This window comes from Coregonus lavaretus (genome assembly GCF_964263955.1).
Source record: "Coregonus lavaretus genome assembly, chromosome: 18".
NCBI classification, from domain to species: Eukaryota; Metazoa; Chordata; class Actinopteri; order Salmoniformes; family Salmonidae; genus Coregonus; species Coregonus lavaretus.
The window spans coordinates 22,874,741-22,887,771 of NC_140005.1; the positions used below are offsets into that span (position 1 = coordinate 22,874,741).

General features: G+C 41.6%; 1 protein-coding gene across 2 annotated transcripts in view; it reads right to left on the reverse strand.

Annotated features, from left to right (window-relative positions):
• The window catches only part of LOC311145840 (apoptosis-resistant E3 ubiquitin protein ligase 1-like), a 34,042-nt gene that overhangs the window by 7,531 nt on the left and 13,480 nt on the right, over nucleotides 1-13,031 (reverse strand). Inside the window, exons 5-12 of one of the 2 annotated variants that reach the window (XM_084182167.1) lie at nucleotides 9,671-9,891; nucleotides 6,671-6,742; nucleotides 3,450-3,676; nucleotides 2,174-2,411; nucleotides 1,017-1,186; nucleotides 715-895; nucleotides 207-460; nucleotides 14-91 (exon numbers count right to left, since the gene is read on the reverse strand). In XM_084182167.1, the coding sequence (XP_084038293.1) occupies nucleotides 14-91; nucleotides 207-460; nucleotides 715-895; nucleotides 1,017-1,186; nucleotides 2,174-2,411; nucleotides 3,450-3,676; nucleotides 6,671-6,742; nucleotides 9,671-9,891 (1,441 nt within the window). The remainder of the gene's footprint in view (nucleotides 1-13; nucleotides 92-206; nucleotides 461-714; nucleotides 896-1,016; nucleotides 1,187-2,173; nucleotides 2,412-3,449; nucleotides 3,677-6,670; nucleotides 6,743-9,670; nucleotides 9,892-13,031) is intronic. The other variant, XM_084182168.1, reaches the window with a different exon arrangement.

The window sequence follows — 13,031 nt, forward strand, 5'->3', positions numbered from 1 at the left end:
CTGCTTGTCCTACCTTTGTCCCTGGGCAAACTCGAAAGGTGAAAAGGCGCCATGGAATAATTTTCAGGTAAAACTCCTTCACGGACAGTTGCTGTGTAGCAGAAAAGTAAATTGTCCAGTCAATGACAGAAGTCTGCAACACACCCAGCTGTAGAGCATGTGGTATGTCTAGTCAAAAACATCCTTTCTATCCCCTCTTCACCCACCTTTGGCGATATGTAGCAGTAGACCTTTTTTGGTTTCTTGACCTTCTCCGGCTGGCCCTCTACAGGGGAGTCATGCTCGTCCTCCTCGTCCCCCATGGAGGGCCGTCTCTGAGGGGCCATCAGAGCCGAGGCTGGGAGCTGCCACGAGGAGTTACTGTAGTTACTGTAGTTCCCTGTGCCATACAGGTACGCCTCAAAGTAGATGCTAATCCCTGTGGTGGACACGTTCTTCTCCACACAGTTCTTCTCATTATCTGTGGGGGAGGTGGAAGGGTAGCAATTGAAACAAAGGAGTGATATGAGAACTCTACAACCACAACTTTTACTACACCAAGACGAAAGTCTAGACTCTACATATATTACATTGTGGAGTATCTCATTTTGAGTATGATAGGCTGAAAATACATGTAGCAAGTTGGTGAAATACCATTTGATCCACTATCCTATCACTCTCTCTTCCTTCACCTGGGCTTGTGTAATCGTACCCTAAAATAGGACCCTTACTCACCACTGAGAACAATGATGTCAAACTCCCCGTTGCTGAGGGGTAGGTCGGTATAGGAGATGCATACCCGGAAACAGCCCTTCTTCCTCAGGGTGATCTTCAGCAGTACCTGGCACAGCTGCTTGTTGGACGACACTGACTTACTGTAGTACTCCTCCAGACTGTCGTCATCCACCGTGCCCAGCTGAGAGGAAGAAGACACAAAATGGATTCCCATTGTCCACTTTCACAGTCTAAAATCAGGAAGCAAATGAATTTATGCTGTTGTATGAGTGTTGTGTTGTGTCATGATGTTGGGTTCTTACCGAGTGGACGTGGATGCTGTAGTTGACTTCGTCTATTAGTGAGGTGGAGTTACTGGTGGGGTTGCCATACTCGTCCCGAGGCTCGATCTGCAGGGTATGCTGCTGGCCATATACTAAGACCAGGGTGGAGAAGTGGTAGGCTATCTTTGTTTTGGACGGGTCCACTCTCCCTGAAATGGACACAGAACATGTGGGGAAGAGATGAGCATTGAGGGGATGTTTCAAATTAAAGTATGTAGTATTTGCCAGTAAAATACATACAATGGCCCTGAGAAAACTGAGAAAAACAGCTCTCCTTAATTTACACAAAGGTTAAAGTTGCTTCCATGTTAAGGGACCGTTTTCAACACTTATCAAGGCTAATTGAGCAAAGCTGTTGTAAGGTTCTGTATTTGTTTTCTTAGTTCACCTTGTGTTCTTGTACGTAGCCCTGTTTCTTTGTGTTCTTGAACGTAGCCCTGTTTCTTTGTGTTCTTGAACGTAGCCCTGTCTATCATTTTTGTTAATTAATTTCACCTGTGTTTGTTACTCACCTGGTCTCATTAGCTCCTTATTTAGTTCAGTTCTTTCTGTTTGTGCCTTGTGAGGTATTGTTCGTTTTGACTCTACTAAGCCTTTTCCTAGCTCGTTTGTGAGAACCAGTTTTAGCCTTCAGTCCCTAGTTTTGTTTCACCTGCCTGTTTGCCTACCTGTGTATGACCATTGCCTGCCTGTGACCACGATTCCTGCCTTCTGCGAAGGCGTAATAAACACCTGCCGCGCTCTGCACGTGAATCTACACCTTTTTCTCCCTGAGTATTCATTACAGCTGTAGAGCATAATACAAATAATTCCAAACATTGTAATAAACAATCAGATTTTAAAAAATATTGATATTGCCTTATTATCATGTTATGAGGACAAGCAATGGAAAGAACATTGGAAGTAACATTAGCATTATAATTCAGTGGTATCAACATTTCTGGTCTGGGTGGCCATTATTCATTCTTACTAGGCAACGTCAAAGTTCTGTTCTTTATCATAAGCAAAAACACAATTATCAATATCCATTACTTAAACGTCCTCATGTCACCCATGCTTCGCATTTATCTTACAAATATAGCACAGTCCTGTCCTGAGATGGGTTAGTTACACAGTCCAAAAGGTCATGACCTTACCTGGCTTGAATATCTTGTAGTAAGGGCTGTAGGCCACGTTGAGTCCTCCCAGTTTGACAGCTACCTCATAGCGTCCGGCCTTGCGGACAGTGAAGGCCACTTTGACCACATTGGACTCTGGCTCCTGCAGAACCTCCTGGGTGATGGGGATGTCTAGGGCCAGCTCTATGTGGGTGATGTTGACCCTTAACCCCACAGGCCGGTGGGCAGGGAAGGGCTGGCCGTTCTTATAGAAGAGCTGGGGTAGAAAGTCAGAGCAAACCATGACAAACCATGGCAGGATCTCTAGCACCACAACTTGTGCCAGAACACCATCGTGCCAACAGTCTATTCTCACCTTGATATTGAATATTGCATTGTTGGGAAAAAGCTAGCAAGTAAGCATTTCACTGTACTATTTGACACCTGCTGTGTCCCGTCCACGTGACAAATAAACTTTGAAACTTGAAACTTCATTGTGTGCTTTATGGCCCCAATAGAAACCCAACCGACAAGACAAATAACAGAATTACTGATTAAAATCCGCAGAAACAAAAAAAAGTGTATCCCTCATACACATTCTCTTTAAAGGCCCAGTGCAATCAAAAACGTGATTTTCCTGTGTTTTATATATATTTTCTACACTATAAGGTTGGAATAATACTGTGAAATTGTGAAAATTATGATAATGTCCTTTTAGTGTAAGAGCTGTTTGAAAAGACCGCCTGAAATTGTTTTGGTGGGATGGAGTTTTTGCCAATTAGTTAATAGACACATAAGAAAAGAGAGTTGTAACCCCCCCTTGGAGTTTCACAAAGAAGTAAACATATCGCATGACTGAAACTTAAAAGGAAAACTCCACCCCAAAACTATATTTTGGTATTTGTTTCATAAGTCCATTGTTGACATAGTCCCAAAATGTGAGGGAGAACTTTAACCCCTCTCCAAACCTCTCTGCCAATAACAGCTAGTTTTCAGTTTCCCCCTCCCCACTCAGACCACTCACAGACAGTCCTAGCAAAATTATTGCTTGAGAAATTGCTCTTTGCTAAGAAGCATTTTTTCCCCTTTTTTTTAACCATTTTAATTTAAAACAATCACAGTAAGGTACTTCATTGTTACCCAGAAATGATTTGATATTGAGATAAAAACGTCTGCATTGGACCTTTAATATTTGAGGTGGGTGGTTGTGCTCTAATAATAGTTTCATACAGAAACTTAACTCTTAAAATCCAGAAATGACTGTGAAGTAGCCTAGATGTTTGATTTCAAGCAGTTAGGTAGGAAAGGATCTTACCTGAACACGGAAGCTCATAGTCTGGCCCACTTCCTGTGGATCCTTCCAATCCCAGGACACCTTGCAGGAGCGCGGGTCCAGGTAGTTCCCCCGTACATAGTCGTAGATGCTGCGGTCGCCCCTCCTCCCAGGGTCATCATTCTGTAGGAAGCTAACCACCCGCGCAGCAAGCTCACATAGGAACTTGATGGTAAAGCCAAACGCTATGATGGAAACAGTAATTCCACCTGCCAGGGGGAGACATTCAGTCAGACACCTTGTTTGAACTCACCAAATGTGATTAAATGCACAGCATACTGAGGATGGCTCATAGAGGTCTTCACGGGTCCAACAGACCCGAAATTCTGTGATCTGACGAGCGGGTCCAGGTCCTAAATTCTGACTTTTGTCTCGGATCTGGGTTGAGTCTGATATAATTGGCACGGGTCTCGGGTATGTGCAATTCAAATTGATTTACCGACTGGACCCGATTGGACCTGTCCTCTGTTAATTTACTGTTTGTGTGATGAGAAATTAGCGAGCTTGTTATCTGTGTCAGCCAATTGCAGCTCAATAAAACGTATAGTTACGTCCGACTGAAACTGGTTCCAGCTGCTCACCTCACCTGCTGAGGAGAGAGAGAGAGAGTAAAAGGAGCCTTGGCCTAGGTTACTGTTGATTGTGAAGATGAAGCTATTTTTCATTGAAGTAAAACGAAAGTTAGAGGAGAAAGAGTATAGTAAAAAGAAGCCGACAAGGGGAATGAGAAGAACGTTGGAGTGGCCAAATGGAATGTGTGCAACTCACTAGTCAGGTTTGATGCAATTGTCTACCTTTAATTTATTTATTTTTGTATTTATTATCAATTGTTTAGTCATTATTATTAATGTAAATAATTAGTATTATTATTGTAGGCCTATTTCATAATCTAAACCAGTTCTCTACATAGCCTATGCAAAAAGTGTTTTGTTTCATTTTGTTGAGACATTTTCGTTGGCTAAATTAAGTTCTGTCTTTTTAATTTTGTGATCCGTATTTAGTTTAAGGTTAAAAGTAGGCCTGTTGTAAAATAAATATAATTAGCCTATTGCTGTAATTTGTTAAGTAGGCCTGCGGTAGGCAATCGCCTTTGTTGGTAATAGCTGCAATATAAGCCTGTTCAAAGCTTTTTTGAACGTTTCATTCTGTTGAGCCATTTTCGGTGGCCAAATTAAGTTCCAGCTGTAATATTGTTTGTCGCAATATAACAGAATTACCGGTATTCCCGTAAGGCCTACTATGCTACTCGCACACAAACCATGGGCTCCCGAGTGGCACAGCGGTCTAAGGCACTGTATCTCAGTGCTTGAGGTGTCACTACAGACCCCCTGGTTCGATTCCAGGCTGTATCACAACCGGCCGTGATTGAGAGTCCCATAGGGCAGCATTGTCCGGGTTTGGCCGGTGTAGGCCATCATTGTAAATAAGAATTTGTTCTTAACTGACTTGCCTAGTTAAATAAAGGTTAAATAAAATATAAAATAAATAAATGAAAAGGAAAGGAAAAACCAAAGAGGGCAAAATGCAAAACTTAATTGAATGCAGCAATATAATAACCTGTTCATATTTTCCCTATAAACAATGACTTGACTTACTTTTGATATTACCCTAATTAAGTTAAGCAACTTTTGTGAAGGTATGGTATGGCTATTATTAGGCTTAGCTACTGCAGGCCTGTGACGGCAGTGCGTACTCCAACTGACTCCCACAGTTGAACTTGAGGTGAGGAGTAATGTTTTAGGCCTACCAGAGTTACTCCTATAATCTAACAATCACAGGAGGATGGTGGGACCTTCATTGGGGAGGACGGCTCGTGGTAATGGCTGGAACGGAATAGGGTGGAATGGTATCAAATACATCAAACACATGATTTCCAGGTGTTTGATACCATTCCATTTACTCCATTCCAGCCATCATTATGAGCCGTCCTCCTCTCAGCAGTCTCCTGTGCTAACAACATAATGCTTATCTTTCAAAAACATATTCGGATCGAAAATTTACAAATTAGCCTCCTGTATGCCTATATCTGTATAGCAGTAGTAGCCTATCAGACAAGTATAAAGAAATCCATGTCGATGTTCGGAACATGGCGCCGGCAAAACTCTATCTTTCTATCGGTCTCTCTAGTGCTAGGCCTAAGCTTGTCTCCCTTAATATTTAATTGTTTTATATGAATATCATACAGTGGACACCTAAGCCTGTAGGCCTATATGCATGCAACGCCCTGATGCATTTAGCGCTCAAATCTCAGACAGCTAAACTGTGCGGTAGACAATTATTGTTTTAGGAAAGTAAAAACCAATAGACTATAAAGTTTTGAACATCGAAACACAACACATTTAGTTTTTTTGTATTTGGTTATTGGCAGTTTTTAAGGACACGTAATGGTGGATGATTTGGCCAATATCACTTGTTTATTAGCCACGCTGGCAACGCCGAGTTGGAGGTTTCTTTCTATTCTCAGATCTGAACGGGTCTCTCGGATCCGAACCAGCACGAGTCTGTTTTCCATAGTCTTTTTCGGAACAGGTCTGACTGTCCTCAGGTCCATTCGGAACAGGTCTTCGTTTCAGGAAAATATATGTATGCATATCGGGTTGCGTGGGAAAGCCACGGATCCATTTCAGAAGATCTAATGGCTCATGCTCTGATCTTATTAGTGGAGAGACCATTTGCAATGCAAATGTGGAAAAATTACTTCAACGAATGCTTTAAATGGATCGTTCACTTTCATCCAAAAGTATCTAACATTGATTGTGAAGCTCAAACAGTTACTTATAGATGCTTTGAACATGATGCGCGAAAAAAGTGAATATCGGTCCCATGACTTGAATGGGATTTGTGCCACAAATGCCAAAACGTTAGCATGTGGAAACAGTGCCAGGGAAACTAACCCAAAGCATGGATTGGCGTGATACCTTCTCCATAGACTGCTTACAGGATAAGGAAACCAACTTTGTAATTTGGGTGAACTATCCCTTTAAGGTCTATTTCCTTGAATGAGCTGTGGAGAAGCAGTAATTGTATGGGTAAAGCCTGGAAGTCTTGGGACACACAAACAGTATCACTAGTTCAAATATGTACTAGTATTTTCAACAAGTACCTCCTGATAATTTTAATGACAGGTTAGTTTAGGCCCCAGGCCTGGCTGACAGGCGTCCATCCCCTACTTCAAACAGCTACTGTCAGTGGAACTCACTCACCAATCACGTAAAACATGAGGTCCCTTATCAGAAAGCACAGTGCCACAGTACAGCCAAATATAAAAGCTCCCGCTGAAAGAGAAAAAAGACAGACATCATACTTTACTTGACTTTCACAGCACAGGACTTTTGACAGACATTTCACACAAAGCTGATGTGCCCTAAGCCCAGGTCTCTAAAGTGCGACTATTTTGGTCGCATATGCTCCTTGATATTTTGCTGTGCGACCTGACATTTTATTTTGGGAGCACCAGTGCGACCAGAAAAAATATTTAAAAAAATAAATCACCCAGATAATGACGGTTGTAATGATAGGCTTCACTGTGCAGTTGTTTCTGAGTGCCCTAGAGAAAAAGGTGAGCGCAGATTCATTCAATCCAAAGTCTAAATGTAAAGAATATTACAGAATGCATCAGCGATTTGTATTTCTCAAATTAAATGGAAGCAGGCTTAACTGGCAGAATGATATGATATCATGATGAGCAAACTCTGCTATTGAGCATGCAGTACAGAAACACCGCCAGCCAAACACCTCGCTTTAGTTTTATTTTCTTCCCTAGACCTCAAAAGTGGTCTCCTGATGTGGTTTAACCATTGCTGTGGAATTCAAATCCCATATTCTCTACAAATCACTTAATTGAAGTGCCAGAATGAACTCTTTAATAATTCAAAGTATGAAGCTACAAGCCTATACAGATGCTTGTGGCACAATAAAACCCAATCCAAAAGTATTTTTTTTGGCTTTTGGTGTTATTAGGGTCAATTCATGTATTGGCTGGTAAGAATTCTGAGTGGCTGGTAGATTTTTTAAATCTACCTGCCACAGTGGCTGGTGGACCAAAAAGTTAGTTTTTAGGCCCTGTTCATAAACCATGTCGCGGGTCATTCCAAAAACACTCACAAGCATTTGTTTACACCTTGTTCAGTCATGTTACCTCATTAGCTTGCTAGCTAACAACCTGGTTACTTTATCAGTATATCTAAACATTAGGGGGCAAAGAAAAAAATGAAAAGGGATGGCTTATTTATAAGATCAATGATCATAGCAATGAATGAATGACTGATCACTTGCATGTCATCACTCACAAACTTAAAAAAGAGACATTGTAGAATTTTCAATGTAATGCATTTCAATAGGTAGTGCTTTTGCACAATGTAGAAACCTAATATTACACAAATGACTAATTTCAATGAACAGCTTTTTTATCAACATTGTAGCTTTTTATAATAAACAAATGTCTTTACAGGTTTAAATATTACATGTGCTTCAAAAGGAGCAAGAATTCATATACACCCAATATGCTAGATCTCAATCAATTCAAAAAGATATATTATTTTCTGGTGCTCCTAGATTTTATGTTGTGCTCCACCAGTGCTACAAATGAAGGGTTTTAATTTAGAGCACTGCCTACGCCCTTCATTCTCACAGGCATACCTGCAGACCAACTTGGAGGATTGACAAATATTTCACTTTTGCTTTCTGTTATACCTGTAGATAATAAACCTTTAAAACTAGAACACATACCAATGTTGGACTCTGCATTCTGGACATTAATCCGAAAGTCTAATTGGTCCATGTTGTCCTGCACTAGCCAAGCACAGCAGTGTGTGGACACCGTGTGTATTCACCGATGCATCACACAACAAAGGCAAATCAAGCTTTTCCAGAAATAGGACTTAGGCTATTCTTGGCATCAGAGAAGATACCTATCATAGGAAGCATAGCTATTTGCTCATTGGGAGTGTATAAGCCAATAACAATCAGTGTGTGCTACAGTATGTAAATTAGGATAGGGTAAGGAAAAGGTACATGAGAATTGTAATGTAACAACCTAGGCCTAGGCCACCTTCTTTCACATTATGTGGTTGCACTAACTGTCTTAACATGACCCTGTAGTAACAGTCAACTTCTCCTTTACAAAGCATGACCTACTGTTGCTCATCTGTGTGGCTATTGCTTGATAAAAAAAAGTGAAACACTAGGTACATGAAATTAGGGCTGGCATAATGACCATATAACCGTGTAACCGATGGTTATGGATGAAGACCGCCATGGAAATAAAATAACCGTCATAACGAACAGCTGACAGAAGACAGGACTGACAAGCAATCGTGCTGTTGAGTCCGTTTCTGCGGTAATATGGACTCAACAACTAGGGCTGGGAATTGCCAGGGACCTCACGATATGATATTATCACGATACTTAGGTGCCGATATGATATTTATTGTGATTATTACAATTCTATATGTATTGCGATTCGATATTGTGAATTTAATTGCGAATCGATGATCCAAACATATTACTCACCATATGTCTGTTGCAGAGGGACAAGAGAGAGAGCCATGAGAAAACTAGTTTTGATCAGTCATGGAAATAAAAGTGTTGAAAACAAATTTGCTGCTTATTTAAAAAGATTGGGAACAAGCTATGAAGGAAAAATACTGGAGTGTTGGTGCAGGTGCAGCCAACTAGCACAAACATTATATTGCGATAGTGTCTTGACGACGTTACAATATATTGTCAAAAATAATATCCCGATATGTAACGGTACCAATTCCCCCCCCCCCCCCCATCAATATTAACAAAGTTGATGACACGTTGTTGCTCCTTGCTGAAATAAGCAACAAATGAGTCTTTAATGCAGCAGCAACACACATAGAAATGGAATGAATATAACGGGCTTGGAACTAACTTTGGCAAATGCACTGGAGATGTTATGGGTACCTGATATTGTGATGCACTAATTTCCATGGTAATATAGACTGTTCATTCAAATTATGTTAACTGAAGAGTGTCTGCTAAATGACTAAAAATGTAAATGTGTAGCACATTTTGAAGGGTACACTTCCTGCTTTTACTTCGTGCTTTTACTTCCTGCTTTGCTCCTATGGGTACACTCGCAATGGCCGCCAGTCACAGCCCTACTTGTAGTGCATCAATATCTTCTACAGCCAGTGACTGAAATCACTCTTAATCCATGGCAGATGCCTTGCACTCACCGATAGACCACTTCTCATTCAGGCGCCTTTCAGCAAGACTGTGCACCAGTTGGATCTCGTAGTCCTGGTCGCGGCTCCCCCTAGAGGCCTGGAGAACCTTGACGCCCGCGGACAGCTTGATGTAGTCTTCGTAGTAGTATCCCCACGCAGCAAGAGAGAGCTGCAACTGGCTGTCAAACTGGGCTAGATCATCCAGAGTCATACAACCCAAGGTCTTCAGTCTTCATTTGGACCACAGCGCAATATGGTCAAACAGAGAGAAAAAAACGGTCAATTGTATTCATTCACCGCTAGCATGGCCACAGTCTCACACAGGATAACACACAGAACGATTGAACATGAAGAACCTGACTTTAAACTGGGCTTTGGTCTGTTATTTCTTTAAATACTGTGTACTTTATCATGCACGCAAAGCAAATATTGGTCTATCACCCTGTTCTGCACTGTACCACAGTTACCTTAACATGATCTACTAGGTTACATTTACCCTGCCACTGATTTGGTAAATAACAATAATGACTTATTACATTTCTAAAGTGCTTTTCATTATCCAAAAATAATCTCAAAGTGCAGAAAATAACAATTTAAATAGAAAAATAGGTTTAAAAAAACAAAATAAATATATACTAAACAAAAATATGAATGCAACATGGAACAATTTCAACGATTTCAGTGAGTTACAGTTCATATGAGGAAATCAGTCAATTTAAATAAATTCATTAGAATCTAATCTATGGATTTCACATGACTGGGCAGAGGCGCACTTGGGAGCCAGGCCCACCCACTGGGGAGCCAGGACTGCCAATCAGAATGAGTTTTTCCCCACAAAAGGGCTTTATTACAGACAGAAATACTCCTCAGTTTCTTCAGCTGTCCGGGTGGCTGGTCTCAGATGATCCCACAGGTGAAGTAGACGGATGTGGAGGTCCTGGGCTGGCGTGGTTACACGTGGTCTGCGGTTGTGAGGCCGGTTGTACGTACTGCCAAATTCTTTAAAACGACGTTGGAGGCGGCTTATGGTAGAGAAATGAACATTACATTCTACATTGTGTTGTGTGACAAAACTGCACATTTTAGAGTGGCCTTTCATTGTCCCCAGCACAAGGTGCACCCGTGTAATGATAACGCTGTTGAAGACATCAAAACTATGAAATAACACATCTGGAATCATGTAGTAACCAAGTGTTCAACAAATCAAAATAAATGTTATATTTGAGATTCTTCAAAGTAGCCACTCTTTGCCTTGATGACAGCTTTGCACACTCTTGGCATTCTCTCAACCAGCTTCATGAGGTAGTCACCTGGAATGCATTTCAATTAACAGGTGTGCATTGTTAAAAGATAATTTGAGCCAATCAGTTGTGTTGTGACAAGGTAGGGGGGTATCCAGAAGATAGCCCTATTTGGTAAAAGACCAAGTCCATATTATGGCAAGAACAGCACAAATAAGCAAAGAGAAACAACAGTCCATCATTACTTTAAGAAATGAAGGTAAGTCAATCCGGAAAATGTCAGGAACTTTGAAAGTTTCTTCAAGTGCAGTTGCAAAAACCATCAAGCACTATGATGAAACTGGCTCTCATGAGAACTGTCACAGGAAAGGAAGACCCAGAGTTACCTCTGCTGCAGAGGATAAGTTCATTAGAGTTACCAGCCTCAGAAATTGCAGCCCAAATAAATGCTTCACACAGTTCAAGTAACAGACACACCTCAACATCAACTGTTCAGAGGAGACTGCGTGAATCAGGCCTTCATGGTCAAATTGTTGCAAAGAAACCACTACTAAAGAACACCAATAAGAAGAAGAGACTTGCTTGGGCCAAGAAACAGGAGTAATGGACATTAGACCGATGGAAATGTGTCCTTTGGTCTGGAGTCCAAATTTGAGATTTTTGGTTCCAACCGCCGTGCCTTTGTGAGACACCTAGTAGGTGAACGGATGATCTCTGCATGTGTGGTTCCCACTGTGAAGCATGGAGGAGGTGTGATGGTGTGGGGTTGCTTTGCTGTTGACACTGTCTGTGATTTATGTAGAATTCAAGGCACACTTAACCAGCATGGCTACCACAGCATTCTGCAGCGATATACGCCATCCCATCTGGTTTGCGCTTAGTGGGACTATCATTTGTTTTTCAACAGGACAATGACCCAAAACACACCTCCAGGCTGTGTAAGGGCTATTTGACCAAGAAGGAGAGTGATGGAGTGCTGCATCAGATGACCTGGCCTACACAAGCACCCGATCTCAACCCAATTGAGATGGTTTGGGATGAGTTGGACCGCAGAGTGAAGGAAAAGCAGCCAACAAGTGCTCAGCATATGTGGGAACTCCTTCAAGACTGTTAGAAAAGCATTCCTCATGAAGCTGGTTGAGAGAATGCCAAGAGTGTGCAAAGCTGTCATCAAGGCAAAGGGTGGCTCCTTTGAAGAATCTAAAATCCAAAATATATTTTGATTTGATTTGTTTAACACTTTTTTGGTTACTACATGATGTCTTCCCTATTATTCTACAATGTAGAAAATAGTAAAAATTAAGAAAAACCCTTGAATGATAGGTGTCCAAACTTTTGATTTGTACTGTATATAACCATAACATAAAAGCAACAATCAAAGACTAGGTGGAATGATAGGCCAGCCAACAGTCTGAACAGCCCTGAGATTGTCAGGAAGGAAGTTCCTAAGGTGTGGTGTGTGAGAGGAAAAGGCACAGTCCCCCATCAGAGCCAGGTCCTGGGTGCATGAAATAGTTTGGCGTAGCTTGACCGTAGGTTGCGTGAAGGTTCATAGGGGGAGAGAAGGTCTGACAGGTAGGCAGGTCCGATGCCATTTAGGGCTTTGTAGACCAGGAGGAGAATTTTAAAGTCAATTATTTGAGGGACAGGTAGCCAATGGAGGTCAGCAAGGATGGGGGTGATGTGGGCAGACTTTTTTGTTTGTGTCAAAATCCTTGCAGCACTGCTTTGAATGAGCTGTAATTTATTTATTTTTTATAGTATTTTTTTGTCATTTAGGGTTAAGTGCCTTGCTCAAGGGCACATCGGTAGATTTCACCTAGTCAACTCGGGGATTCGACCCAGCAACCTTTCGGTTACGGGCCCAACCTCTTAACCTCTAGGCTACACCCAGCCGATGAATGGAGTTCGCAGGCAGGCCCCCCAAGTACTGCATTCCCATAATCAATTCTGGAGAAAACTAATGCATGGATAAGAATTTCTGCGTCAGAAGTGGTGAGAGAGGGTCTTAGGCGGGAGATGTTCTTCAGCTGAAAGAATGACATTTTACAGACTAATGTGGGCATTGAAGGAAAGAGCAGGGTTGAATTTCACACCCAGGTTGGTGATGACTGAGAAGGGAACGATGT